The 27,088-nt window shown below is 42.4% G+C and overlaps 1 protein-coding gene across 1 annotated transcript in view; it reads left to right on the top strand.

Moving 5' to 3' along the window:
* Positions 1–1,760: 1,760 nt before the first annotated feature.
* Positions 1,761–27,088, top strand: part of nipsnap2 (nipsnap homolog 2) — a 40,857-nt gene continuing 15,529 nt past the window's right edge. Inside the window, exons 1-7 of the mRNA XM_038813098.1 lie at positions 1,761–1,845; positions 3,088–3,286; positions 18,038–18,177; positions 18,265–18,310; positions 21,591–21,685; positions 22,331–22,401; positions 24,348–24,488. Coding sequence (XP_038669026.1) covers positions 1,761–1,845; positions 3,088–3,286; positions 18,038–18,177; positions 18,265–18,310; positions 21,591–21,685; positions 22,331–22,401; positions 24,348–24,488 — 777 coding nt within the window. The remainder of the gene's footprint in view (positions 1,846–3,087; positions 3,287–18,037; positions 18,178–18,264; positions 18,311–21,590; positions 21,686–22,330; positions 22,402–24,347; positions 24,489–27,088) is intronic.

Here is a 27,088-nt window from a genome sequence, read left to right as displayed (position 1 = left end):
TTCTCCCAATTCCCCTTCGCCATCCCATGTCCCGATATGACCTCCCACACAGTCATTAGGGCCCTGCATAGTGTCTTCACTCTGTTCGGTTTCCCCAGCTACGTGCATAGCGACCGGGGTGCGTCCTTTATGAGTGACGAGCTACGTCAGTACCTGCTCGACAAGGGCATCGCCTCAAGCAGGGCTACCAGTTACAACCCCAGGGGGAACGGACAGGTGGAGAGGGAGAACGCGACGGTCTGGAAGACCGTCCTATTGACCCTCAGGTCCAGGAAGCTCCAAGTTTCCCAATGGCAGGAAGTCCTCCCTGACGCGCTCCATGCAATTAGATCCCTCCTGTGTACAGCTACCAACCAAACCCCCCACGAGCGGCTCCTCATTTTTTCCAGGGGCACTAGCACAGGGGTCTCACTTCCGGCGTGGCTGAGGACGCCAGGCCCGGTTCTCCTAAGGAAGCACATCAGGGCGCACAAGACCGACTCCATTGTTGAAAAGGTGTGCCTGCTTCATTCCAACCCACAGTACGCATTTGTTGAGTTCCCGGACGGTCGCCAGGACACAGTATCCCTCCGGGACCTGGCACCCGCTGGATCCAGCCCCCCATCTACCCCCACCGAGGAACTCCTTTCCCCGTTCCCTATGGGGCCACCCCCTTGGGTCCCCGATTCTGTGATCTCACCCCACCAGTCCCGAGCGCCAGCACCAGCCCGCCCCCCGAGTCTCCATTCGACCAGGAGGTGTATGAGGCTCGGGCAAGACTCGCAGATCAACACGGACAATTCGTCCACCGGACAGATTGACTCTTTGAGCCATCACCACCGCCGGACTTGATTTTTTTTTAACAGGGGGTGAATGTGGTGAATGTGATTCACACTATATATAGTTGCCAATATCACTCCATGTATATATGTTCGTTATCTACCCATTTTAAGTGCAGTTGCACTATCCGACCACCAGGGGGAGTCGCTCTGGGAGTACGCGAGAGTTTGTACTGGGCTCTTCCCTTGGCTCTGCCCAGGACTCCTCCCCTGGGACCGATGTATAAAGATCAGTGCCTTAGAGCCAGCCTGCCATTTCATCTGAAGTTCAACGACGAATAGGCTGGCTCTATTGTAAGTGTATTAAAGCCTCTGTTCAGATCCAACTACACCTGTTCGCTGAATTGATGGTTCCATCCAGTACAATGGAGATGTGTTTGTTTGATGACAGGAAGGAAATACATTTTAATTTCAAGAATAACAAAAATGATTTAAATTGTTTTTTATTCTTGTTGGATATTTTAATGACCACGAAATCAGCAGTTGGAAGAACATCAATTTTAATTCAGTTATCATAAAAAGTCTGCCCATGGCAGCAAACTATTTACTCTTCTCAGTCCCTGCTTGGGCCGGCTTCTATACTGAATCTTACGATCCTCAGCTGGGTGGGCCTCCACCCACTAGTATGGAAGCTCGTTTTCCACGAACCCCTCGGGGAGATCAATTAGTTTCCCCATGGGTCTCGTGAGGGTTATTACAGATATAATAATCCTTGTATTATTAAAGTGCCACCCATGTAGTAAAATATTCCAAGACAGTTCACAGGGTGTTATCAAAGTTTGACACCGAGCTATATAGAGGAGATATTGGGACAGATGACGAAAACATTGGTCAAAGAGGTAGATTTTATGGAGTGTCTTAAAGGTGGAAAGAAAGAGAATTCCAGAGTTTAGGGCTTTGTCAGCTCAACACATCGCCACCAATGGTGGGATGATTAATATCATGGATGCTCAAGAGGCCAGAATTAGAGAAGTACAGATACATCAGACAGTTGTGGGGCTAGAGGTAATTACAGAGATAGGGAGAGGTGAAAAACCATGGTGGGCTTTGAAACAAATTTTAAAATTCTCCAATATAAATCTAATCAACATCATATTTCTGAGTTTTGAGATTTATGATCAAAGAGGAAGCAAGATTGTAAACCTAAAAAGCAATATATTAATGTTGAAAATCTAATTTAAAGCCAGAACATTTTAGCAGTACACAGACTAGTTAGCACCTCAAGAAAGACAGATTATGGTTTTAAATAGGCCTTCATTAGCTACTTTATAAACTCATTTAAATATGTCAGTTATTTTTTACTGTAACCCAAATCGATATTGGTTATGTTTTCAAACAGAATATTACCTCTTTCTGCACCCTTGGTAGAGTATGAAGCTCCAAAATGTCTAAGATGTAAAGCAAACAGTAACTTAAAAATATGAGTCAGTGTTTCCAATTTACAAATACAATACACCTTATGTTGCAATGATATTGATTTAGGTTTGAATGAATTCTCATCATCAACAAAGGAAACAGCCGAATGACACTACTCTCTGCTCCTTGCCCCTTCTAGTTTTGCATTCGGCAACATTGAACTAAAACAAATGACTTCATAGTCCTGTAGTGCAATCTGGTGCTCAAACCAATAGTCCTGTAATGCAATCTGGTTCTCAGAGCAATAGTAAAACATAGAATCCTTATAGTGTAGGCTACTTGGCCCATTGAGCCTGCACTGACCCTGCGAAAGAACATCGCACCCATGCACACTCCCCCACCCCATAACCCCATCTAAACTGCACAGCCCCGAACACCAAGGGACAATTTAGCATGGCCATACACCCGCGCATCTTTGGACTGTGGGAGGAAACCTACGCAGACACGGGGAGAACGGGAAAATCTCCACATGGACAGTCACCCCAGGCCGGAATCGAACACGGGTCCCAGGCGCTGTGAGGGCAGCGGTGCTGACCACCGTGCTGCTGCTGGAGCGCAATCTGGTGCCCAAAGCAAAGGCCATCACAGGCTGGCCTGAGTTTTATCTGGTTTGAATTTTTAATGCATATTTTTGACAGGGCCTCGCCATGGAGGACAAATCTTCAATCAGAACACCCAAGGTCAAATGACAGCAACTTGAAATATGCACAGATTTAATTGTAAAGATTCTCGAGGCGGGGGTCTCTTCCCCCCCGCCCCCGGGTGAGCAGGGAACCTTGGAGCCTATTTCTGGAATAAAAGATGATGTTTTTTTTTAACCGAGCAGCCAAGGCCTTGAGCCGCTGTTGCTAAGGCCGGCAGGCGGGCGGGCCTGTGGCGCATGCGCACGTCACTCGGCGCCGGGGTGAATGTCACCTCCACAGCAAGATGGCGGCCAGAGTTCTTGGTAACATTGTGGCCGCTGCGAGGAGGGCCACAGCCCGGGCACAGGGCGAGGGCCGGGCCCTGGCAGCGGTCGCTGCCAAGAGCAGTACAGCAGCCATAACCACCAGGTCAGTGTCCGCGCGCGAGGCCTCGCCCCTCTTTGGCTCCAAAGGGTGCCGGAGGTGGGCTGAGGTTAACTGAGGTAAAGTTTCTGTCCGCCGGGCCCTCGCTTCCATCCCTCTTCGCCGAAAGGAAAGTCAGGTGTCACTGTGCTGCTTTAAGTTGTTCCACAACGCAGTTGCCAGTGGAGCCCGGTTAATTTAGACGTCCCGCGTAGCAGGTGTCCTGAGTGAACTGCTGGCAATCGGCCGCAGATCTTTTTCCAGGCTCACCCCGAAGTTTTTTTGTGTGTGGAAAAACTCGCACTTACGGATTTGCGTGTTTGTCAAGGACGTTTCATCTTTAGCCATTTTAATAATTGCTCAAAGTGTTGCTCGGGTTGTTCGTTTATCCATTCTGCTTCACGTGAAATAAATCTTCGGGTAGCTATGTCAATTGGATCACGAAAAACTATTCAAACATGTCTCTGAATTTGTTCACTTCGAACAAAAAAAACAGACATTGGTTGGAATGTATGGCGAACAAATTTGCATTATTGTATTACTATCAGAGTAGGGGTAAAGTAAGACAATTACTAACATTAAACCTTAGGTTAAAATCTTCCACAAAAATGGCATTTTTTGGTATGTTTTCAAGACTGAATCGTAGTTTCGAGTTCAATTGGTGACCACAATAGAATGATGAGACTCTGGTCTTATATGATAATTTGTTGATTGTTTTAGCAAGCAATTGTGAATTTGTATGTTGTCAAATTAACATCCTAAAATGAGACAGGAAAATGTTACTGCTGAGAAATTGGGAATTCTCTAAGTGTGATCATGAGTTTTCTTTTCCACCAATGTTGGAAGGGAGCTCAACCTTATCTGGTTTGGTGTGATGAAATGGTGCAATTGTACAACCTAAAAAATAATTAGAACTATGACCACAAGGCAGTTTTGCTCCATGTGAGAATAGGAATGTAAAATTGGGTACATAAAATAAAAAATCCATAAAAACAGTGCACCATACAAACTCGGAATCACTTCTTGAAATGTATGCTCTATTCTCGGACCAAGCATTTAAAGACCCTGTTTATTCTCCTGCTGTTCCTACATTGTACTAATAAATTCAGTTGTCCAAAATGTTCGGGTGACGGTGAGAATACTTGGCATCAGGTCAAACATGGGCAAGGAACCATCCTATTGGTTACCACCACCACCCCCCCTTAGCTGATGAATCAGTACTCTTTGAGGAAGCATTGAGGATGGCAAGGACACAGAATGAAATCTGGATGGGGAACTTCAATGTCCATCACCAAGAGTAGCTCAATAGCAACACCTGACCAAGCTGGCTGAGTTCTAAAGGGCAGAGCTGCAAAACCAGGTCTGTGGTAGGAACACCTACTTGACTTTGTCCTCCCCAATCTACCAGTAGCAGATGCATCTATACATGGCAGTGTAGGAGTGACCTATGCATAGTCCTCATGGAGACACGGTCCCATCTTTACATTGAGGACCTTCTCCATCCATCATGTTGTGTGCTAAGTGGGATCGATTTCAAACAGATCCAGCAACTCAAAACTGGGCATCCATGAGGTGCTGTGGGACATTAGCAGCATCAGAATTCTAGACAACCACAATCTAACCTCATGGCTGGCATATTCCCTCACTCTACCATTATTATCAAGCTAGGGAATTAACTCTGGTTAGATGAAGTGTGCTCGGCAATGACCATCTCCCAACAAGAGAGAATCCAACTATCTCCCTTTGATATCCTGGAGAGACAGTGGTGTACTGGTATTGTTGTTGGACTAGTAATCCAGAGACCTAGGGTAATGCTTTGGGGACTGGTTTAAATTCTACAAAAATAAAATGTGGAATTAAAAGTCTAATGATGACCATGAAACCATTGTAAATTTTAGAAAAATCCATCTGTTCTTTTAGGGAAGGAAATTTGTTGTCCTTATCTGGCCTGGCTCACATGTGACTCCAGATCCACAGCAGTGTGAAGATTCTTCATTGCCCTCAGGGATGGGCAATAAATGCTGACCCAGCCAGCAATGCCCACATCCCATGAATAATTTTTTTTTAAAAAATCAGTGGTGTTAGCATCACTTAATCCCCCACTGGATCACTGATCAGAAACTGAACTGAACCATATAATTACTGTGGCTACAAGAGCAGGTCAGAGGCTGAGAATAATGTCAAGAAACTCACCTCTGGATGCCCCAGAGCATGCCCACAATCTAAAAGGCACAAGTCAGGAGTGTAATGGAATACTCCCCACTTCCTGGATGAGTGTAGCTCCAACAATACTTAAGCTTAACACCACCCAGGACAAAATAACCTACTTGATTGGCACCCCACTCACTGTGCGTCATCTGTTCTTTTTTTGAAAATATTTTAAATTCCGTTTTTAACATTTTATACATAAAACAAAACACACCCCACCTCTCATCAACCAAGCAGCAGCCCAAAACACTCAAAGAATTGCCCCCCCCCCCCCAAAACTCACCCTCCCCCAAGAGCTGACAGTAACCAACTCTTTAAAATGAAGAATAAATAGACCTCCTCTCATGTGGAACTCCTCAATCATCCCCTCAAGGTAAACCTTCTCCAAATGCAAAACTCCGCAATCGAGAATGCTGCGACTGATCGCTCCGTGACCCTCTCAACACCCGCCTGCAAGTGGTGACCCATTTGAAAAACCCTGATCTATAAGATGCACTGTAGTAAGTCCCCAAAGCTCGTTCAACAGCACCATCCAAAACTGCAACCTCTACCACTTAGGAGGGCAAGGGTAGCAGATGCATGGGAGCACCATTGCTCTCCAAGTAACTTACCATCCTAACTAGGAACTATATCACCATTCCTCCACTATCAATGGATCAAGAAATTGAAACTCCCTCCCTAACAGCATTATGGGTGTTTCTACAAGACATGGACAGCAGTGGTTCAAGAAGGCAGCTCACCACCACCATCTCGAGGCAGTTAGGGATGGGCAACAGATTCTGGCCTTCCCAATGATGCCCACATACCATGAAAGCATTTTAAAAACTGTGCTATTAGGGCATTTGGACAATGAGTTGAGTTATAAAGAACATCTTGAAGTAGAGTTGAAGAGGTGCAGGGAGGAATTCGGAACTTAAGCAGCTGTTGGTGCAACCAGCAGTGGTGGCCCAATTAAAATTAGGAAAGCTTGAGAGGTCATAATTCGATGAGTGCAGTTACGGTGGGTCGTGAGGCTGGAGGATATTAGAAAGATATAAATGGTGAAGTTTATGGAGGCATTTGAAAACCAGGATGAGAATTTTGAAACTAAGTTATGCTTGACTGGGAGCCAACGTAGCTCAGCAAACACAGGTGTGTTAGGTGAGTGGGCTGTGGTGCGAGTAAGGACATGGGCATTAGAATTTTGGATGACTACATGTTTATGGAGGGAACGCTGTGGGAGGCATGCTGGGATTACACTGGAATAGTCAAGTTTGAATGTGACCAAGGCTGTACGCAATTGATGAACTGTGACAAGGGCGGATTCAGGTGACATTGAGATGAAAGTGAGATGGACAGCAGGGTAGCATGGTGGTTAGCATAAATGCTTCACAGCTCCAGGGTCGATTCCTGGCTGGGTCACTGTCTGTGTGGAGTCTGCACGTCCTCCCCCTGTGTGCGTGGGTTTCCTCCGGGTGCTCCGGTTTCCTCCCACAGTCCAAAGATGTGTGGGTTAGGTGGATTGGCCATGCTAAATTGCCCGTAGTGTCCTAATAAAAGTAAGGTTAAGGGGGGGGGGGGGTTGTTGGGTTACGGGTATAGGGTGGATACGTGGGTTTGAGTAGGGTGATCATGGCTCGGCACAACATTGAGGGCCGAAGGGCCTGTTCTGTGCTGTACTGTTCTATGTAATAAAAGGATTTCTGTAAGCACATGTGTCAAGAAGGTAATTACAGTTCAGGTAGTGCCACCAAAAGATGAAGAAAGTAAGCTGGGCGTGAATTGCAAAGATAGTAAACCACTCACAGTTTTTTTTCAGAGAAGGTTAATATTGAGATTGTAGAATAACCAGACAGATTAAGATTATTTTTCATATTGAGATGTTGCGGAGTAGGTTACTTAGATATAGACAAATAAATCAACTGAAGGACCTCTGCCAACTTCAGCAAAGATTGTGAGATCTGACTCTAATTTTCCAGAATTGTGACACGTGGTCCCCCAAGCAATTCCAGAATTTGAAAAATAGACTTGTCTGGTGCACAGTCAGTTTAGCTATTATTGCCATGTCTGCTTCGGCAATGTATTTGTTAACTGTTTCTCTGCCACAACATCACTCTTTTACTATCGACCCACTCTAGCCCTGAGCTCTCTTGTTTCTTGTGCCCACTACCCTTCAAAGATAATCTCATTCATGAAACCCACCTCCTGCAGCCTTAACCTTATTCTCCCTCACATGTTGACCAATGAGTTTTGCAGCACAGAAAGAGGCTCTTCAGCCCGTCCTGTCTGCATCGGCCATCATTGTTCAATTCTGTTTTATATTGAAAATGATTTTCTCTTCTCTTGCTGTCACCCTGCTCCCTCTGTTTAAAAAGCTCGTCCTTGACCCCTTGGTAACCACCACGAGATCTCTAAATGCCCTTTCCTGTCCTTGAATGCTTCAGATACAAACATAGATGTGCATGTTTAATAGACACGTATAGGTATGGTGGCATAGCGATTATGTTACTAGACTGATAATCCAGAAGCAATGGAATAATGATCTGGAGGTACTGTGTCCCATCACATCAGCTGGGGAATTCAAAATAGGATATTAAAATAAAACGTTAATGGGACAGCATGGTGGCGCAGTAGTTAGCACTGCTGGCTCACAGCACTGAGGACCTGGGTTCGATCCCAACACGGGTCACTGTCCGTGTGGAGTTTGCACATTCACCCCGTGTCTGCGTGGGTCTCACCCCCAGAGCCCAAATATGTGCAGGGTAGGTGGATTGGCCACGCTAATGGAAAAGAAATGAATTAGTAAAAAAGTTTTTTTTAAAATAAAAAGCTAATAACAGCAACCATGAAACTACCAAGTAGTTCTATCTGATTTATTAATGTCCTTCAGGAAGTAAATCTGCTGTTTTCACCTGGTCAAGCAACACGTGACTCGAGGTGTACTGCACCCCAGTTGACTTTAACTATCCTCTGAAATAGCCTAGCAAGCTGCCAAAAGAAATAGTGAGAACAAAATCAACCGAGAGAGCAAGCACAATAAAAACTGCCCCAGCCCAGTCAACCCTTCAAAGTTCTCACTAGCATCTGGGGAATTGTCCCAAAATTGGGAGGGCTCAACCTCGTTAATCAAGCAACAGCCTGGCACTCTAATACACACACAATCTGCATTTTTTCCCATGTCCCAGACTCCTCCATTACCATCCCTGGGCATGTCTTATCCCAGGACACCCACACTAGATGTAGTGATACAGTGGTATACTATTGGGGTTGAATGGCACCCGGAGTTTCCAACATTGACTCTGAACCTCATGAAGTTTGAGGACCTTGGGTCAAACATGGATCTGGAGACCACCTGATTAGCATCTGATTCCTACTAACACCCTGATTAATCAGTACTCCTCAACATCACTGGAAGGACTGTGAGGGTGGGAAGTGCACTGACTGAACACTAATCTCCAGGAGGGGCTGGGGACCACCACTAACCAAAATGATTTGATGTCTGAAGGGCATATCTGCCAGATTGATCTTGTGGCAGGCATGAGCGAACCAACACAAGTGAAAAGGCATACAAGACCTTACCCTCACCAAACTACACAGCACTAATGCATCTGTCCATGACCATATTGGTAGGAGTGACCACTGCAAAATCCTTGTGGAGACAAAATCTCTTTACATTGAGGACACCCTCCCATCATTTGGTCTGGCACTATCACTGTGTAAAAATGGGACACATTTAGAACAGATCTAGCAACTCTAAACTGGGCATCCATAAGATTGTGTGTGGTGTCATTAACAACAGAGTTGTATTCTACCACAAGTTGCAAGCTCAAAGGCCTAACCCTGAGGAGGAATGTATCAGAGAATCCCTCCCGTGCAGAAGGAGACCATTTGGCCCATCAAATAACAAAGAACTTTGCAGCTCAGGAACAGGGCCTTTGGCCCACCAAGACTGCACTGATCCAGATTCCTTACTTTGACCTACTAATTGCCCAAATGATCTGTATCGCTTTATTCCCTGCCCGTTCATGCATCTATCAAGATACATACATGTTAAACTTGGGGGCAGCAGGGTAGCATGGTGGTTAGCATAAATGCTTCACAGCTCCAGGGTCCCAGGTTCGATACCCGGCTGGGTCACTGTCTGTGTGGAGTCTGCACGTCCTCCCCCTGTGTGCGTGGGTTTCCTCCAGGTGCTCCGGTTTCCTCCCACAGTCCAAAGATGTGCGGGTTAGGTGGATTGGCCATGCTAAATTGCCCGTAGTGTCCTAATAAAAGTAAGGTTAAGGGGGGGGTTGTTGGGTTACGGGTATAGGGTGGATACGTGGGTTTGAGTAGGGTGATCATGGCTCGGCACAACATTGAGGGCCAAAGGGCCTGTTCTGTGCTGTTCTATGTTCTATGTTCTAAACATTGCTATCGTGCCACCACCTCCACTGGCAACGCATTCCAGGCACCCACCATCCTCTACATGAAAAGCTTTCCCTACACGTCTCTCATAAACTTTCCCCCTCTCACTATAAACTGTGCCCCTTGTAATTGAGTCTTCCACATTGGGAAAAAGCTTCTGACTATTCATGCTATCTATACCTCTTGTAAGTTTGCATACCTCAATCAGGTCCCCCTCAGCCTCCATCCTTCCAACAAAAACAATCCAAGTTTATTTAATCTCTCTTCATAGCTAACACCCTCCAGACCAGGCAACATCCTGGTAAATCTTCTTTGCACTCTCTTCAGAGCATCCATGCCCTTCTGGTAGCGTGGCGACCAGAACTGCACGCAATATTCTAAATATGGCCAACTAAAGTTTTATACAACTGTAACATGACCTGCCAACTTTTGTACTTAATGCCCTGGCCAATGAAGACAAGCATGCCATATGCCTTCTTGACACCTTTCCACCTGCATTGCCACTTTCATGAAACTATGGACCTGAACGCCCAGATCCCTCTGCATGTCAATGCTCCTAAGGGGTCTGCCATTTACTGTATGATTCACACCTGAATTTAATCTTCCAAAATGCATCATTTGTCTGGATTGAACTCACATCTGCCATTTTTCTGCCCAACTCACCAATCCATCTATATTCTATTGTATTCTCTGACAGTCCCCTTCACTATCTGAAATTCCACCTGTCTTAGTGTCATCTACAAACTTGCTGATCAGACCATCTACATTTTTCTCCAGATCATTTATTTATATATATATATAAATAATACAACTTTACCTTTTGTACAAGTCTGTCATGAGGGACCTTGTCAAGCGCCTTACTAAAGTCCATGCAGGTAACATCCACAGCCTTTCCCTCATCAATTAATTTTGTCACCTCCTCAAAAAAAAGACATGATCTTCTCTGCTCAAAACCATGTTGCCTATCACTAACAAGTCCATTCGCTTCCAAATGTGAATAAATCCTGTCCCTCAGTATCTTCTCCAACAGCTTCCCCATCACTGACGTCAGGCTCACTGGCCTACAATAACCTGAATTATCCCTGCTTCCCTTCTTAAACAAAGGGGCAACATTGGCTATTTTCCAGTCCTCTGGAACCTCCGTGTTGTCAAAAATCATGCAAAGATATCTGTTAAGGCCCCAGCTATTTTCTCTCCTGCCTCCCACAGTAACTTGGGAAATATCCTATCCGGCTGAGGGGACTTGTCTACCTTAATGCATTTTAAGATATCCAACACTTCCTCCTTCATTATACTGACGTGTCCTACCTAGAGTATTCATACACTCATCGCTAATTCAACATCCGTCATGTCACTCTCCTTGGTGAATACCAATGCAAAGTACTCATTAAGGATTTCACCCACTTCCTCTGATTCCATGCATAACTTCCCTCCTTTGCCCTTGAATGGACCTACTCTTTCCCTAGCTACCCTCTTGCTCCTTCTATACATATATAAGGCCTTGGGATTTGGCTCGACCCTACTTGCCAGAAGTGTCTCACAATTTCCCCTGTCATCCATGGTTCCCTAATCCTGCCTTTCTATCCTTCATTTTTGCAGGGACATGCCCGTCCTGCACTCTAATGAACTAGTCTTTAAAAGACTTCCACATATCAAATGTGAATTTGCGCTCAAACAGCTGCTCCCAATCCACATTCTCCAGCTCTTGCTGAATTCTGTTGTCATTGGCTTATCCCCCCATTTAGCACCCTCGAGGACCACTTTTATCCTTATCCATGAGTATTCGAAAACTTACGGAATTATGATTACTATTCCCAAAATGATCCCCTACTGAAACTTTGGTCACCTGGCCGGACCCATGCCCCAATACCAGGTCCGTAAGGCCCCTCCCTGGTTAGACTATCAACATACTGTTTCAAAAGCACCTCCTGGACACACCTAACAAATTGTTCTCCATCCGATCCCCTGGCACTAAGGGAATCCTAATCAATATGGAGGAAATTAAAATCACCCACCACAACAACCCTGATATTTTCACATCTTTTCAGAATCTACATATCTGTTCCTCTGTATCCGGCTGACTGTTGGGAGGCCTATAGTACAACCCCAACATTGTGATTGCACCCTTCCTATTTGTGAGGTCTACCCATAATGCCTTTCTGCAGGATCCCTCCAAGATGTCGTCCCTCATCACAGCTGTGATGTGTTCCCTAACCAGTAAGGCAGCTCACCCCACCATTTTGCTACGCCTTCTGTCTCGTCTAAAACATCGTATCCCAGAACGTTAAGCTGCCAGTCCTGTCTATCTTTAATCGTGTCTCGTAATAGCAACAATATCGTAATTCCCTACATTAATCCAGACTCCAAGTTCATCCATCATACCTATTATACTTCTTGCATTGAAGTAAATGCACTCCAGACCACCAGGCTCTCTGAGTTCAGCGACCTCTCCCTGCCTGCTCTCTTGGTTAGCTATATATGTCTTAATCTCAAGCACTTCCCAAGCCTCTACACTTGCTGGCCTGTTGCTCTGGTTCCCACCCCCCTGTCATCATATTAGAAACCTCCCGGCCAGGATATTGGTGCCCCTCCAGTTTAGGTGCAACCCGTCCTTCTCGTCCGGGTCCCGCCTTCCCTGGAAAACATCCTAAAGATCCACATATCTGAAGCCCTTTCCCTTACACCAGCTCTTTAGATAGAGAAATACAGCACAGAACAGGCCCTTCGGCCCACGATGTTGCGCTGAACTTTTGTCCTAGGTTAATCATAGAATTTTGGACAATTTTTCATGGCCAATCCACCCAACCTGCACATCTTTGGACATCTTTAGCCACATGTTCAATTGTAGTATCTCTTTGTTCCAAGCCTCACTAGCATATGGCACGGGGAGTAATCCTGAAACTACATCTTTAGAGTGGTCCTGCTTTTTAGCTTCCTACCTAACTCCCTGTAATATCTTTGCAGGATCTTGCTACTCATCCTGCCTATCATTTGTACCAATGTGGACAGTGACATCTGTCTGTTTGCCTTCTTGTTTTAGGATATCCTGTATCTGCTCAGAAACATCCATGACTCTGGCACCAGGGAGGCAACACACCATCCTGGGGTCTCTTTCGTGACTACAGAAGCACCTATCTTCGCTCCTGACTATTGAATCCCCAATTAGTATTGCTTTAATATGCATTAACCACCCCCCCCTCTACTGCAGAGCCAGCTGTGGTGCCACTGCTCTGCCCACTGTTGTCACCTGATGGGCTAACCCCCTCATCACTATCCAAAAGGGCATACTTGTTAGGGGCACAGCCACAGGGTAACCTCTGCACTGAATACCTGCCCTTTCTAGCAGTAGCCCATTTATCTTCCTCTCCTTTGGGTGTGACCAGGTCTCTATAACCTCCTATCTATGACGCTTTCTGCCATTTGGTTGCTCTTTAGTACCTCAAACTGCTGTGCAAACCGATCCATTAGTTCAGTCAGCAAGTGCAGTTGGATACACTTCTGCAGATGTAATTGTCAGGGATGCTGTTAGCATCCATGATTGACCACATCGCACAGGCGGAACACAAGCCCCACCAACTGCCATGACTAACCCTCCGTTAAATATTAAATTACTTTAATAGATTGAAAATACTCACGAGGACTTACCAATCAGCTGCCTTCTTACATCCACACTACGAACAGTGTCCCTCGCAGGTCTGGTGCTCTCTTTAAGTGCTGTTTCTCCCATTTTTTTTTCTTCTTGGTTTGAGGAGGAGGGAGGGATGGATGGAAACACTACAGCAATCAACATCCTGGGGATTGCTATTGAGCAGAAACTGAACTGGAAAAGCCACATTAATACTGTGGCTACCAGGGCAGGTCAAAGACTTGGAGTCCCATGGCAAGTAACTTACCTCCTGACCTCTAAAGCCTGTCTATCAAAGACAAGGCACAAGTCAGGAGTGTAATGGAATACTCTCTACTTGCCTGGATGAGTGCAGCTCAAATGCCACTTGGAAGCTCAACACAATCCAGGAAAAAACAGCCCACTTGATGGGGCTCTCCCTTCCACCACTGATGAACAGTAACAGCTTTGTGTACCATCTCCAAGATGCGCTGCAGTAATTCTCCACGGTTCCTCAGACAGCACCTTCCAAACCCACAACCACTACTGTCTAGAAGGGCAAGAGCAGCAGATGCCTGCGAATCCCACTACCTGGAGGTTTCCCCTCCAAGTCACTCACCACCCTTGGAAATATATCGCCATTCCATCACTGTCACTGGAGCAACATCCTGGAGCTCCCTCCCTAATAGCACAAGGACTGGAGCGGTTCAAGAAAACAACTCACCACCACCTTCTGAAGGGCAACTGGCGATGGGGCAATAAATGCTGGCCTAACCAGTGAGGCCCACATCCTGTGAAATGAATTTTTTTTAAATGTATTGTTTTGGGCTAGTCCATTCTTTGGCTGTGGATCCTCCTCAATCTCCTTCCAAGCTACAGTGACTGTGCCGATTTCTCCCAGAATGCTTCTCAGTACCACCCTCATTGAGCTTGCACTGACCCTCTTGTTTGAATTGTTCCAGTTTTCCTTTCATAACTTACACATATGGAACAATCTTGCATTTATTCAATACCTTTCATGACTGCAGAACATCCTAAAGCACATCACCAGGTCCTGCAAACAACAATGCAATCAATAATGAGGCAATCCATTTGTGATAATGGATGAATGTTAATCAGGAGACCTGGTCATTGACTGAACCCCTCGGGTGTCCCAGCAAACATTTTTACATCTTTGTCCTTGCATTTGAATGCTTCAGTTTTTCTGTAACCTCAATAATTATTCTCCTCCATGTTGTTATGACCTCCAGTTAACTACTGGGAAGATTGGAGCACAATGTTTTTGTTTTCCCAACCATACCCATAAGCTCTGCTCCCATGCCACCGGCTTCATCCCTGAAAACATTTGCGAGGCCAAACCAGACCGTTCACGCCTTTATATCACATTTGACCTTAAGATAAGCTTAAGGCCAAATTTCCATGTCATCACCATCACTTCCATAATACTGTCCAAGTCGGGATTTTTCGAATGCAGCATCGCGACCTGCGGGCGGATGTTGGGAGGGTCACGGAGTTCTAAATTGAGAAGCGACCAACGGCAGTGACCAGCCTTTAAATAAAATGATGGAGTCTTCCTGTCAGAAGAGATAGCAGAGAGCAGGTTAAGCGTCTGGCGGATTGGATTGGATTTGTTTATTGTCACGTGTACCGAGATACAGTGAAAAGTGTTTTTCTGCCTGCATCTCAAACGGATCATTTGTACATGAAAAGAAAATACATAATAGGGCAACACAAGGCACACAATGTAAATATACATAGACACCGGCATCAGGTGAAGCATGCAGGAGTGTAGTATTCATCAGATCAGTCCATAAGAGGGTTGTTTGGGAGTCTGGTAACAGCGGGGAACAATCTGTTCGTGCGTGTTCTCAGACTTTTGTATCCTACCCGATGGAAGAAGTTGAAAGAGCGAGTAAGCCACTCACATGTCCGTGCTTTGGGTGCAAAATCATGGGAGAAGAGATTCCAACATTTCGTAGCTGCCAGCAAACAAGCAACAGGACTGTGTGAAGAACTAAGATCATCAGTTGAGGCGGCCAGGAAAATTATGCAGATGCAGAAATCTGGGGGTGGGTTGGTCTCTATCCCATAGAAAATTAAGAAGTATTTTCCTTTTATGAGGGGTTTGCAGGCCAGAGAATGAGCAGATGGTTGAGTTTTTGGAGAGCTTGGAGTTTCCTCTGGTGAGAGATGGGTTGCATGAGACTTTGGAGGTGCTGATGAGGTTGGAGGAGGTCCGCATGACTCTAAGTAAGATGCAGGTGGGGAAGGCGTCGGGGCCTGATAGGTTCCCAGTAGAATTTTACAAAAAGTTCATGGACCAGCTGACCTCATTGGTGTTGGGGATGTTTAATGATTCATTGGCGTGGGGTTCCCTTCCGGAAATATTGAGGCAGGCGTCCATCTCCCTCCTGAAGAGTGTGGGTCGTACTGCCCAATCTCTCTGCTTATCGTGGATGTTAAACGTTTAGCCAAAATCTTAGCGTTGAGGCTGGAGCCTTGCCTCCCGGAGATAGCGGAGGAAGACCAGACAGGGTTTGTAAGAAAACTGTCATCTAACATGAGGTGGCTACTTAATTTACTTCATACACTGGCGGTGGGACCAGACTGTAGATTATTGTGTCTCAGGATGCCGAAAAGACGTTCGATCGGGTCGAGTTTAGCAATTCGCTTTTTTGGAGAAGTTTGGGATTGGTCCTCAGTTTGCATCGTGGTCCTGCCGTTCTATGAAGTGCCGGCTGCTAGTATTTGAATGACAACATGAATTCTGGGTCATTCAGGCTGCACAGGGGGATGATGCAGGGATGCCCTATGTACCCGCTGTTGTTTGCGTGGCAATCACACCTTTGCCAATTGCTTTGAGGGCCGTGGAAAAGTGGAGGGGAATTGTCAGGGGTGGAGTAGAGCACAGAGTATCCCTGTACGCGGACAACCCCTGTAATGTATGTTAGGATTCCAGGGCCAGTTATGGGGGAGATATTACAGAGATTTGGTTCCTTTTAAGGATATAAACTAAATGTTGGCAAGAGTGAATATTTTGTGGTAAGCCTTCTGAGGGGAGGTGCTAGGGTGGGGGGGGGATTGCCATTCCGTCTGCCGGCAACTGGTTTTCGCTATTTGGGGGTTCAGGTGTGCCCGGGATTGGTCACAACTTTGCAAATTGAATTTTACAACCTTGGCGTTAGAGCGGACCTGCAGAGGTGGGACAGCCTTCCACTGTCACTGGTGGGCCGAATTCAATCTATTAATATGAACATTTTGCCACGATTTGTGATCTTATTTCAATGCCTCCCGGTTTTCTTGCCAACGTCTTTTTTTCAGGAGATGGAGAGACTCATAACTGGCTTCATATGGGTGGGGAGAACTCCTCTGATTCGGAGACGGGTCCTACAGTGCATGAAATATCTTTCAAAAAGCATTTTCAGTGATTTAATCGATTTACAACAAAACATATTTTGAAAATGTTGATATATTATCCATGAGAAATTTTAACATGTTTAGGACTGTGCGGAGTCTGCACGTTCTCCCTTTGTCTACCTGGTTTTCCTCTGGGTGCTCCGGTTTCCTCTCGCGTGTCCCGAAGTACATGCTGTTAGGTGAACTGGACCTGCTGAATTCTCCCTCTGTGTACCCGAATAGGCGACTAGGGGTTTTAGGAGTGTGGCGACTAGGGGTTTTTCACAGTAACTTAATTGCAGTGTGAATGTAATCCTACTTGTGACAATAAAGGTTATTATTATATATGCTTCTCCCATTGTATGTGTGCAGAAAGTAAGATTTGTGGGCAGAAACTGATCACTTGCACAGATTTTTATTACTGTATTTATAATTTAGCAGTTTCTGTGTGGGCTCTTCTCACTCGATTCTTAACTTCTGTGTGATTTTTATAATCTCAAACTACTGTGCTGCCTAAACTTTAAGATATTGGAATAATCTCTTTTTTTGCAGTTATATGTTCCTTTCAATTTTGTCCATACCTGTCTTGTCCCTTTCAGCACCTATTCTATAGCCTGTTTTAAGCATTTCTAAACATGACCTTCCCACCTTCAAAAGCAAAATAACGTGGCGGTTGGAAATTGGAAATAAAAACAAGAAATGCTGGAAATACAGAGCAGGCAACCTGACCTACTGAATATTTCCTGCATTTTGTTCTTCCCTGTTCATCTTCAATTTTTTTTTAAAGTTTAGAGTACCCAATTCATTTTTTCCAATTAAGGGGCAATTTAGCATGGCCAATCCACCTACCCTGCACATCTTTGGGTTGTGGGGGCGAAACCCACACAGACACGGGAAGAATGTGCAAACTCCACACAGACAGTGACCCAGGGCCGGGATCGAACCTGGGACCTTGGATCTTCAATATTTTCCCTTACAATGGCATTATCCAGTCCAATGACATTACCCTGATCCCCAAAGAGAGTGTCTTGCTGAAGTTTAATGTTTCTATTGTATTCATCCTCTTTACCATCATATGCATAACCTTAAGAGTCAACAGGATTGTGTCACTTGCTACAATGCTACCTGACTGGCTCTTCTGTCGTAATTATGTTTCCACACAGGGCATTATCTGCAACTTCTTATAACAGCAGGGAGGATAGCTGGTTTAAATCGCTATTTGTTAGAAAGGTGGATCCACGCAAAGATGCTCATTCAAACTTACTATCTAAAAAGGAAACCAGCAGCCTGTACAAAATTCAGTGTAAGTATTTACAATATTTTAAAAGCTGTTTAGGAATGTATTATTTTCACATTGTTTCCGTGTATAATTTTAAAAATTTCTTTCCAGTTCACAACGTAAAGCCAGAATGCCTGGAGGCTTACAACAAACTTTGGTAAGGTATTAAAAAATCTGATGTCTTTATTCAGCCCTTTTGGCTAAAGAAAGCTAATATTTGATTTATCTGGAATACATGTATTCATTTTTGGTTTCTCTGTTCATTTTTTTTATAAAAGCCTCACTGTATGCCATATTAAACTGTACAATGAATTTCACAACACCATAATATAATATATACTTTTTAAAAATCCTTATGTGATTGACAAGACAACCAGCAGCATTTATTTTTAATTTTACAGCAGTGACCGTGACATTGTTTATAGTTCTTATAGAGATAAGAGATTAGAAACATTTATGACCCCTTTAAGAAAATGATTTATTACATCATGGCTATTACTGAATGTGGAAAACTTAAGCTTCACGGTCCAATACTTAGATTAACATTGCACTTTATTTTGGTAAAAATAATGCGATCAGCATGTACTAACCAAAAGTACATTAGTAACAATCATGGGAACATTACAAAGACATCGCTTTAATGCTGTTAACTGAAAACAAAGGGTCTTGACTGCTACAAATGTAAACTATTGCTCCTCATCCTTCTCAACCTGTTTGCAACCTTTAATATTGTTGACCACTACACATTCCCAACACCTTTACTGCTGTCCAGCTGGATGAGAGTGCACATTTTGGTTCATTTTTATCTTCCAATCAAAGCCAGTAAATCGCCTATAATGGTTTCTCTTACAGCTTCTGCACCGTTACTTCTGGTGTTGACCAAGGACCTACCCCTGTCAGCTCTCACTATCCTCCTCCCCCAACAACATCATAAAAAAAAGTCAGATTTCACATGTATGCTGATGAGACTCAACTCCATTTTGCCAACTGTAATTTCCTCCTGCCCCACAACTCCCCCTAAATACCAGTGCTACTATAATTCTGGCCTCTGTCAAATCCCAATTGCTCCACTGTTGGTGGCCTAGCCTTCTTGTCCTCGAGCACTAAGCTTTGGAACTTCCTTCCTAAACCTCACTTTTTTTTCTTTAAGATGCGCCTTAAAACCTACATCTTTGCTCAAATTTCTGGTCACCTGCCCTAATATTTCCTTATTTTGTTTGAGATACTCCTGTGAAGCACCTCGGATAATTAATTACATTAAAGGTTCTCTATAATAATATACAAGGTGTGTTCTACTTTCTGTCAACAACAGCTGTATCTGCATCAGGGATGTTTGCTTGTATCAAAAACAACACTGAAGGCACTCAGCAAGTCAGGCAACATCCATTGGGAAAACACAGACTGTTTCAGGTATAAACATTTCTTAGAACCCTTCATCTGACTATTGTCTTTCGGAAGGATATTGCCTGATCTGCTGAGTGTCTCCTGCATTTTCTGTTTTAGTTTCAGATTTCAGCATCTGTGACAGTTCCCTTGTTCCGCTTACGTTTTTGTTTGGTTAGAGGCAAAATAGTTGCAATCTTTGCCCTTTACATCCTGGCCATCTCTATCTAATTCATTTTGAAATTAGTTTTGTCATTGGAAAGGACCTTCTCCAATTTATTACAAACATATTTATCAACACCGCTTACTCGATATCCAAAAGATACATTTCACAGTCCAATGATGTGAAGGTTAGGTATATTGGCCATGCTAAATTTCCCTCAAGTGTCCAAAGGTTGTGGGGTTACAGGGATTGGGCATTAGTTGGGTGGTCTTTCGAAGGGTTGGTGCAGACTCAGTGGGCCGAATGGCCTCCTTCTACACTGTAGGGATTCTAGGGATTTGATGTAGCTTAACATTTAAGTGTTGACTCCACCAATTCAACATAAAGTTAGTAACCAAACAACTGCATAGCTGGAAGGTTGGGTGGAACTGTTAATTTTCTTTGTAAGTAGCTTTTATTTTTGTTTAATTTCATACAATTGATTATTTTTTATTTTACATTCTTCCATTTAATTTTAATTTCACTGAAAATGTTCACCCATTCTCTGAATTTCTGGTAGTAAAGGGACCTTTGCCTTGCACTGCTATTTCAACTCTGAATTATGGGTCACAGGAATAAAATTGGCACTACACATTTATGCACATAGATGAAAAGAAAGATGAAATCAATTAATAGGCACACTAATGCCTACCCATATCCATTCAATGATGTAACCCCTGTTTGTAATGTACATTTCTAGGTAGGTGATAAAAGACCTGGGCCAGTTTCAGGAATTTCTATTTCCAAATCACATTGAATACAACACAATGGGTTGATGGTCAGTGTTTTATAAAGTAAATCAGAAATCTCCAGAAAATAGTTTCTAACAGCAAATAGCAATGGTTAACTCAAAAACATGGCATGTAATTTTTTTTTTTATAAATGTTTTTTATTCAGTTTTCATGTTTTATATTGGGCATGTAATTTATTAAGCTAAAATAGAGCTCAAGTTTATTTTGTTACACATTTTCGGTCTGCACAAGAAATCCCCATGTGTCAAATAGTTAAAGATCCTGAAATGTGAAATTATGGAACAACCAACCTATTCCTCTTGGCATTTTAATTGGGTCAATCAAACAGTTTTATTGGCATGTGTGTGTTTAAGCAGAAATGCATGTAAAAAGATAGATGTAGGTGTGGACCAAGGTACGATAATAGATGCAATAGGTAGACAAGAGACTAGTATTGTTATAATAAATTTTATCCGTTGTTTATATAGGAATGCTGAGGCCATTTCTGTAATGCTACATTAGAAATTAATTAATTTTGCAACACATTATCAAATTAAATGAAATCTTCTATATCAACTTTGGAAGTTACTGTTAAGCACATTAAAAACTGAAATTAATCAAGTACATCGACCATTTACAATGGGAAGTCGGGGGGGGGGAATGGTGGTGTTTTCCTTTCTCTTCCCCCTTTCCTTCTCCTCTTCTCTCCCTCCTTTCCTTCTCCTCTTCTCTCCCAACATACCCCCAGCCCTTGTTTCCTGACAGAAGTCATAGTTAGTTGAAATTCTGATAAACAGTTGTACAAATGGAACTCCCAGTCAATACGCCAACCATGCACATCTTGCAGGTGCCATTTCAAGTTAGTTATTGAGATAAATGGTTTACAGGAAAAACAGAGAAGCTAATGAGTGTCAGTGGTGCAGCAATGGATTGGGGTGACTAATTCAATTATGTGTATAACCTGGTGTATTTCAAATATCCAAATACCCTTCCCAATGCTCATCACTAATTCTTCAGTTTTATGTGTGCTAGATTTTAGCCCATTTGTGTAAAGTACAACAAATTAGAAACTTTCTCAAGTTGTAAAGTGCCTGAAATAAACATTTGTTTGTTCTTTGCAGCATAGAGGTACTACCAAAAGTTCATCAAGACGAAAACTACCCATGTGAGCTTGTGGGAACGTGGAACACGTGGTATGGAGAGCAGGATCAATCTGGTATGAAAACTATTATAGCAGAATAGCAAGGTGTATTTTATTAGTGGGTGCTTTAAATAGGACTTTCTTATAGTTGTCTAGTGCTCAAATTACATTTTCTGTATTGAGTTTTAAAAAAATTAGGTGAATTTAGTTCCTTGTTGCTACTTAAATTTGTACCTGTATTTTATTTAAGATACATAAACCATTCCGTAATTTGGTTTTCAATCTTTATTTTGTTTACACATAATAATTCTGAAGCTATTTGTTGCTTTTCACGGAAAGTTAAAGTTAACCTTCAAATCTTTATACCAACTTCCATTTTGTGACATTCATCAAATCTTCTGACTTCCTTTGAAAGATCAATGTGCTCAGAAACAACATTGTGTCTGATCATATATCTGTAAGTAATATACATACAAAAGTGGCTTTGTCTCAGATTCTTGAGCATTGTACTGGTGCAGGAGGTAATTAGTTATAATTATCAGTTCCACTAGCCAGAAAATTACAACTTCACTGTGTGCAGTATCTAAAAATAAAAAAAGCATATTCATTGACCACTTAATATTTTCATTAGCTCAAAGCCAGTATACGTAGCACACAGTGACTCACAACATGGCATAGAGAAGACTTGCTATTCTGTTATCCTATTTCTGTCTTTTTCAGTCCACCTCTGGAAGTATAGTGGAGGTTACCCCACGCTTACTGAGGTGATGAGTAAGCTCAGACAAAATAAGGTAACACCATTAAAAGGGTGTATTTTAGTTCTAACAAAATGATGGAAGATCTTGTTTTTATAGTCTTCTACTTTGAGTAACACTTGCATAATATGTATTTGTTACCTTATATATTCACTAGGACAGACAAGTAAAAGTTGGAATGAGAATTTAGTTTCGGCTTTATGTTTATATTTCCTCTGTTTTAAAGGGAACTGAAAATCCAATTGCAAAATGCGAGGAGAAAATATATCTGAAATGATACAATTTTAGCATGGCAACAAACTGTTTGGCAGGAAGAGAAAATTTAAAAATTACTAAATACTGTAGCGTTTGGAAATTTTAAGCGTTTTCACAGTCAAATTAGCCAACTTTTTGCAGAATGGAGCAAAATTGTAAACTACCTGTTTAAAAACATAAATTTTAAGCTTTTATTTCTGGGATGCATTTAAAAGAACAAACCTTGGGCAGCACGGCGGCGCAGTGGGTTAGCCCTGCAGCCTCATGGTGCTGAGGTCCCAGGTTCGATCCCAGCTCTGGGTCACTGTCCGTGTGGAGTTTGCGCATTCTCCCCGTGTTTGCGTGGGTTTCGCCCCCACAACCCAAAGATGTGCAGGCTAGGTGGATTGGCCACGCTAAATTGTCCCTTAATTGGAAGAAATGAATTGGGTACTCTAAATTAAAAAAAAACAAACCTTGATCGTGGGCTGCAGTGTCTATTATAAATATGATATGGCCTTGCAACAGGAATTGGCCTTTTCAAGGAGCAATTGTTTTCCAGAAACAAAGGTTTTTAAGTTGTAATAATAATTCGGCATGTACAGGAGTAGGGTTTATTCAATTGTTGTTGGAAGTTAGAGAATTTGAGGTATGCAGGAAGGCTAACTGTTTTGTAGATGGGTGTAGAAAACTAACGACATCCCAAACAGCATATGCTGGTCATGGTCACACCTATACGCTCACTATTGTATCAGCAGTCTTAAAGGATGAATGAGAAATAGAAAGGCAGGGAAGTTTAGGGAGGAAAAGCTGAGGGCATGTCTTCAAGTGGTGAAGCAATTAAAATCACGGATGTCCAAATGGCTGGAATTGGAAGCGAGCAGAGATCTTGGACAGCTGTATGAGTACAGTTTGGGTTGAATCCGAGGCAGGCTGTATGAATATAAATGAACTGATTCATTACTTTAGATACACAACAAAGACATTTCACTTTTTAAAAAAAATCTAGAAAAATATTTTGCAATTTACTGGTATGAATTCGCCCTGACATTTATTCACTTTATGCTAAACCGGCTAATTGATTGTTCATTTGAACATTCTTGGAGTGGCAACATTTATTATTCTAAGTTCATATGGGCTCTTATTTTTTAAATTCTCTCCGGCTATTTGGCTGGGTTCGCAGTATCTGTTGCACTGACGTTAGTCTGGAAACAGGTTATCCCCTATGTTGCTTTTGGACTATGGTCTGGGACGAAAGCTGACTGCTTTAATACCTTCAATTAGGTTTTATTGTGTAGTGTTAGAACATGGACAGTTCAGTGTCATCAGAAACTATTAATTGGATGAAAAGAACTGCTTCTAAGCTACATCATAAAATTAAACATTAAATGATAATCTAGGTAGATGAAGGCACTAAGTTCAATATCTCCATTAAATTAGTTTACAATAATTTCCTTTACTATTGTAAGATGTCAGATTTGGCCATAATTGTTTAATGAATTAATTTTTTTAAATATGAGAGCTGACTTTTTCTAAGGCTACTTATGGCATTGTGAACAGTATAGTTTATTTCTGTGCATTAGACCAACAGGATATTACTTTAGAAAAATATGCTGGGTGCAATGGAATTCTACTGTATTCTCCATCATATTAATAGCAGGACACTTTTCTTGGCACTGATTACACTACTATGCTAGATGAAAATGTAACTTTCCTGTTAGTGAAATATATACCTTTTTTATTTTCAGGAGTTCATGGAGTTCAGGAAGGAGAGGGGTCGAATGCTGCTGTCTCGAAAAAACCAATTGCTTTTGGAGTTCAGTTTCTGGAATGAGCCAGTACCTAGGCCAGGACCTAATATTTATGAACTCCGATCCTACCAGCTCAGGGTAAGAAACATGTGTTTTGTGTATTTATTTATTTTTTATGTGTGCGTTCTATGATTGTTGGTTTCGTCAGAATTTTTATATACTCAAATCACTTTGAAATGTGATAGTGGGTAAACCCACTCTGAAATACTTCAATATTTCGAGTTTGTAACTTGAGAATGCAATAATAATTTCCCAGTTGCAATATAATATGACTAACAAAGCAAAACCTACAACTTATGATAAGTTAAGTGGACTTATAAGTCTCACTTGTGCTTTGTTCTCTCACTGTTCCTCCACTCTTTTTCAGGCTAGAATTAAATTCTGTCTCCATTCTTGTGCTTGGCCATTGCCTCTGTGCTTCCTGGAGCTGGTTGTTGATGCATGTTTGTTTCTAATTATAAAAGGAAAAGTTTTAAGAGTTAAAAGCAAAGAGCAAGGCGTTTTCTTCATATATTTCATCAAAATCAAAAAATATTATTAAAAATATTGGACACAATGGTAGTTTTAAGGTTCCCTTCACCAAAATATCAACTAAAAGAATTAAAAGTAAAAAGAAATAAAGTAAATGGGGAAAGCGTACCTGCAAAGTGTCACAGAAGACTGTAGACCGTTGAGTTTCCTTTTGAACTCTTAAGTTAAATTTCTTATCCAACTAGCTGGAAGGCAAAAGAAAATTCTCCTCCGAACCGCTGGCACTAAGCTAGTAGGTGGAATCTGCTGGAGTATTTCAAGATTATGATGAGGTAAATCATGGATTGTTTCCATATGGTGATGAGGCAAGGATAATACAGGAAGAATTAAAAGGAAAATTAGAGACAGTTTATTTAGATGCAGGTGAAGAAAATGTGGAATTCTCTGCCACAGACCATTGTTGAAACAAAGTTCCCACATTTTTCTAAAATTTAATTGGACAATTGCTTGATAAACAGTCATATTAAAAGGGCGTGGGCCGCAAGCACAAGGGTGTAGTTCATTTCGATGGCTGATGTGGATAAAAACCTCAGGGTCCAAATGGTCTGTTCCTGTGCAGTAATATTTTGTTTCTAATCTGGGCTGTCCATGCCTTTATTTCATGGGACACATCAGTGTACATCATGGAAACTTGGGATCACATAAAGTTTATGTCCAAAGTTCATATTCATTTGAATGCATCTCAAATTGAAATCTTGCTGTTCTGATGGTATTTCTCATTGGAGGCGACAGTTTAAAACAAAACCTTCAATCCCATAAAATGCAAACAAGGGAAACCTGTTGATAAGACTGAGTTAGCTGGCTTCAAGGGCTGACTGCCAGACTTGTGCCCAGATGTAATTTGAACATGAAGACCCATTACTCCCCACATTCCATTTCAAAGCCAGATCGATGACAGATCTTTCTTTCTGGTCTTTTGCATCCTTCCTCAAGGCAGCTTTGCACTTATTCTTGCCAAGTGGCTGACAAATTTTGTATCATCACCGTACCAAGTGCAATACATCTTTCTACTCTTTTCCAAGTGCTTTGACTTTGACCACAGTATTCTATAATTGGTTTCAAAATTTATGATTTAAATAGTGGACAAAGAAATTTAATGTGGATCTTGCAGTCATGCAGTAAGTAATCTTTGCACACCATGAATTGAGACTCTGATTTGTTTTTTAAAATATAGCGAGCTTTGGAGTGCCGATTCTGTCTACCCACAAGTAGAACAAAGCCTAGACAAATTTGAGGCAGTATTTTCCATGCTTGCCAAATATACTACTCTGGGTTCTGACTTATTAAGCTCTGAATAATTATCTTGAGTTTTACCTGTGACTCCATCTGAGACATGCACCGTTATGTAAGAGCAAGCAATTTTCTGTAACTGGCTTCAAGGTTAAACATTCAAGTAGGAATGTAAAATTATTGGGCAGCACAGTGGAGCAGTGGGTTAGCCCTGCTGCCTGTTCGATCCCGGCTCTGGGTCACTGTCCGTGTGGAGTTTGCACATTCTCCCCGTGTTTGCGTGGGTTTTGCCCCCACAACCCAAAGATATGCAAGCTAGGTTGATTGGCCACGCTAAATTGGAAAAAATTAATTGGGTACTCTAAATTTTAAAAAAAAGGAATGTAAAATTATTGTGAGTTTCGCTAAGTCATTGTTACGTTTTAGATCAAATTCTTTAGAGCAGCATTACCTTGAAAGAAATGGAAATGTTGGAAGAATCAAATGAAGGAAACGCAACATTTTGTTTTATGTGCTACTTTATTTAAAGTCGCCAGAGTTCCAGATGACCATAAACTGCTTTCCCCTTTTGAAGGGGGGAGAGCAGACCAGGTGATTCAACCTGAGAAAGCACCACACCTCGGGTCAAGGGCAAGGTTGAGAAGACAGGTGTACTTTACTTACCTCCTGATTATCAGGATAAGACAGTTGAATTTGTTTCAAAGAGGAAAATACTGCAAATGCTGGAAATTTGAATAAAAGCAGAAATGCTGGAAATACATGACAGATCTGGAGAGTGAAAACGGCTTAATGTTGCATGTAAAGATACTTGTCAAAACATTATTTGCCACCCAACCTTGTGAGCCTAGGGATCTGAAATAAAGTCCATTTGAGTACTAAATATACGTATACCTCCCACCATATTATCCCATACTTGC

This window comes from Scyliorhinus canicula, chromosome 12, assembly GCF_902713615.1.
Source record: "Scyliorhinus canicula chromosome 12, sScyCan1.1, whole genome shotgun sequence".
Classification (NCBI taxonomy): Eukaryota; Metazoa; Chordata; class Chondrichthyes; order Carcharhiniformes; family Scyliorhinidae; genus Scyliorhinus; species Scyliorhinus canicula.
The sequence above is the reverse complement of the archived record's forward strand: the minus strand, read 5'-3'. Positions and strand labels throughout refer to the sequence as shown.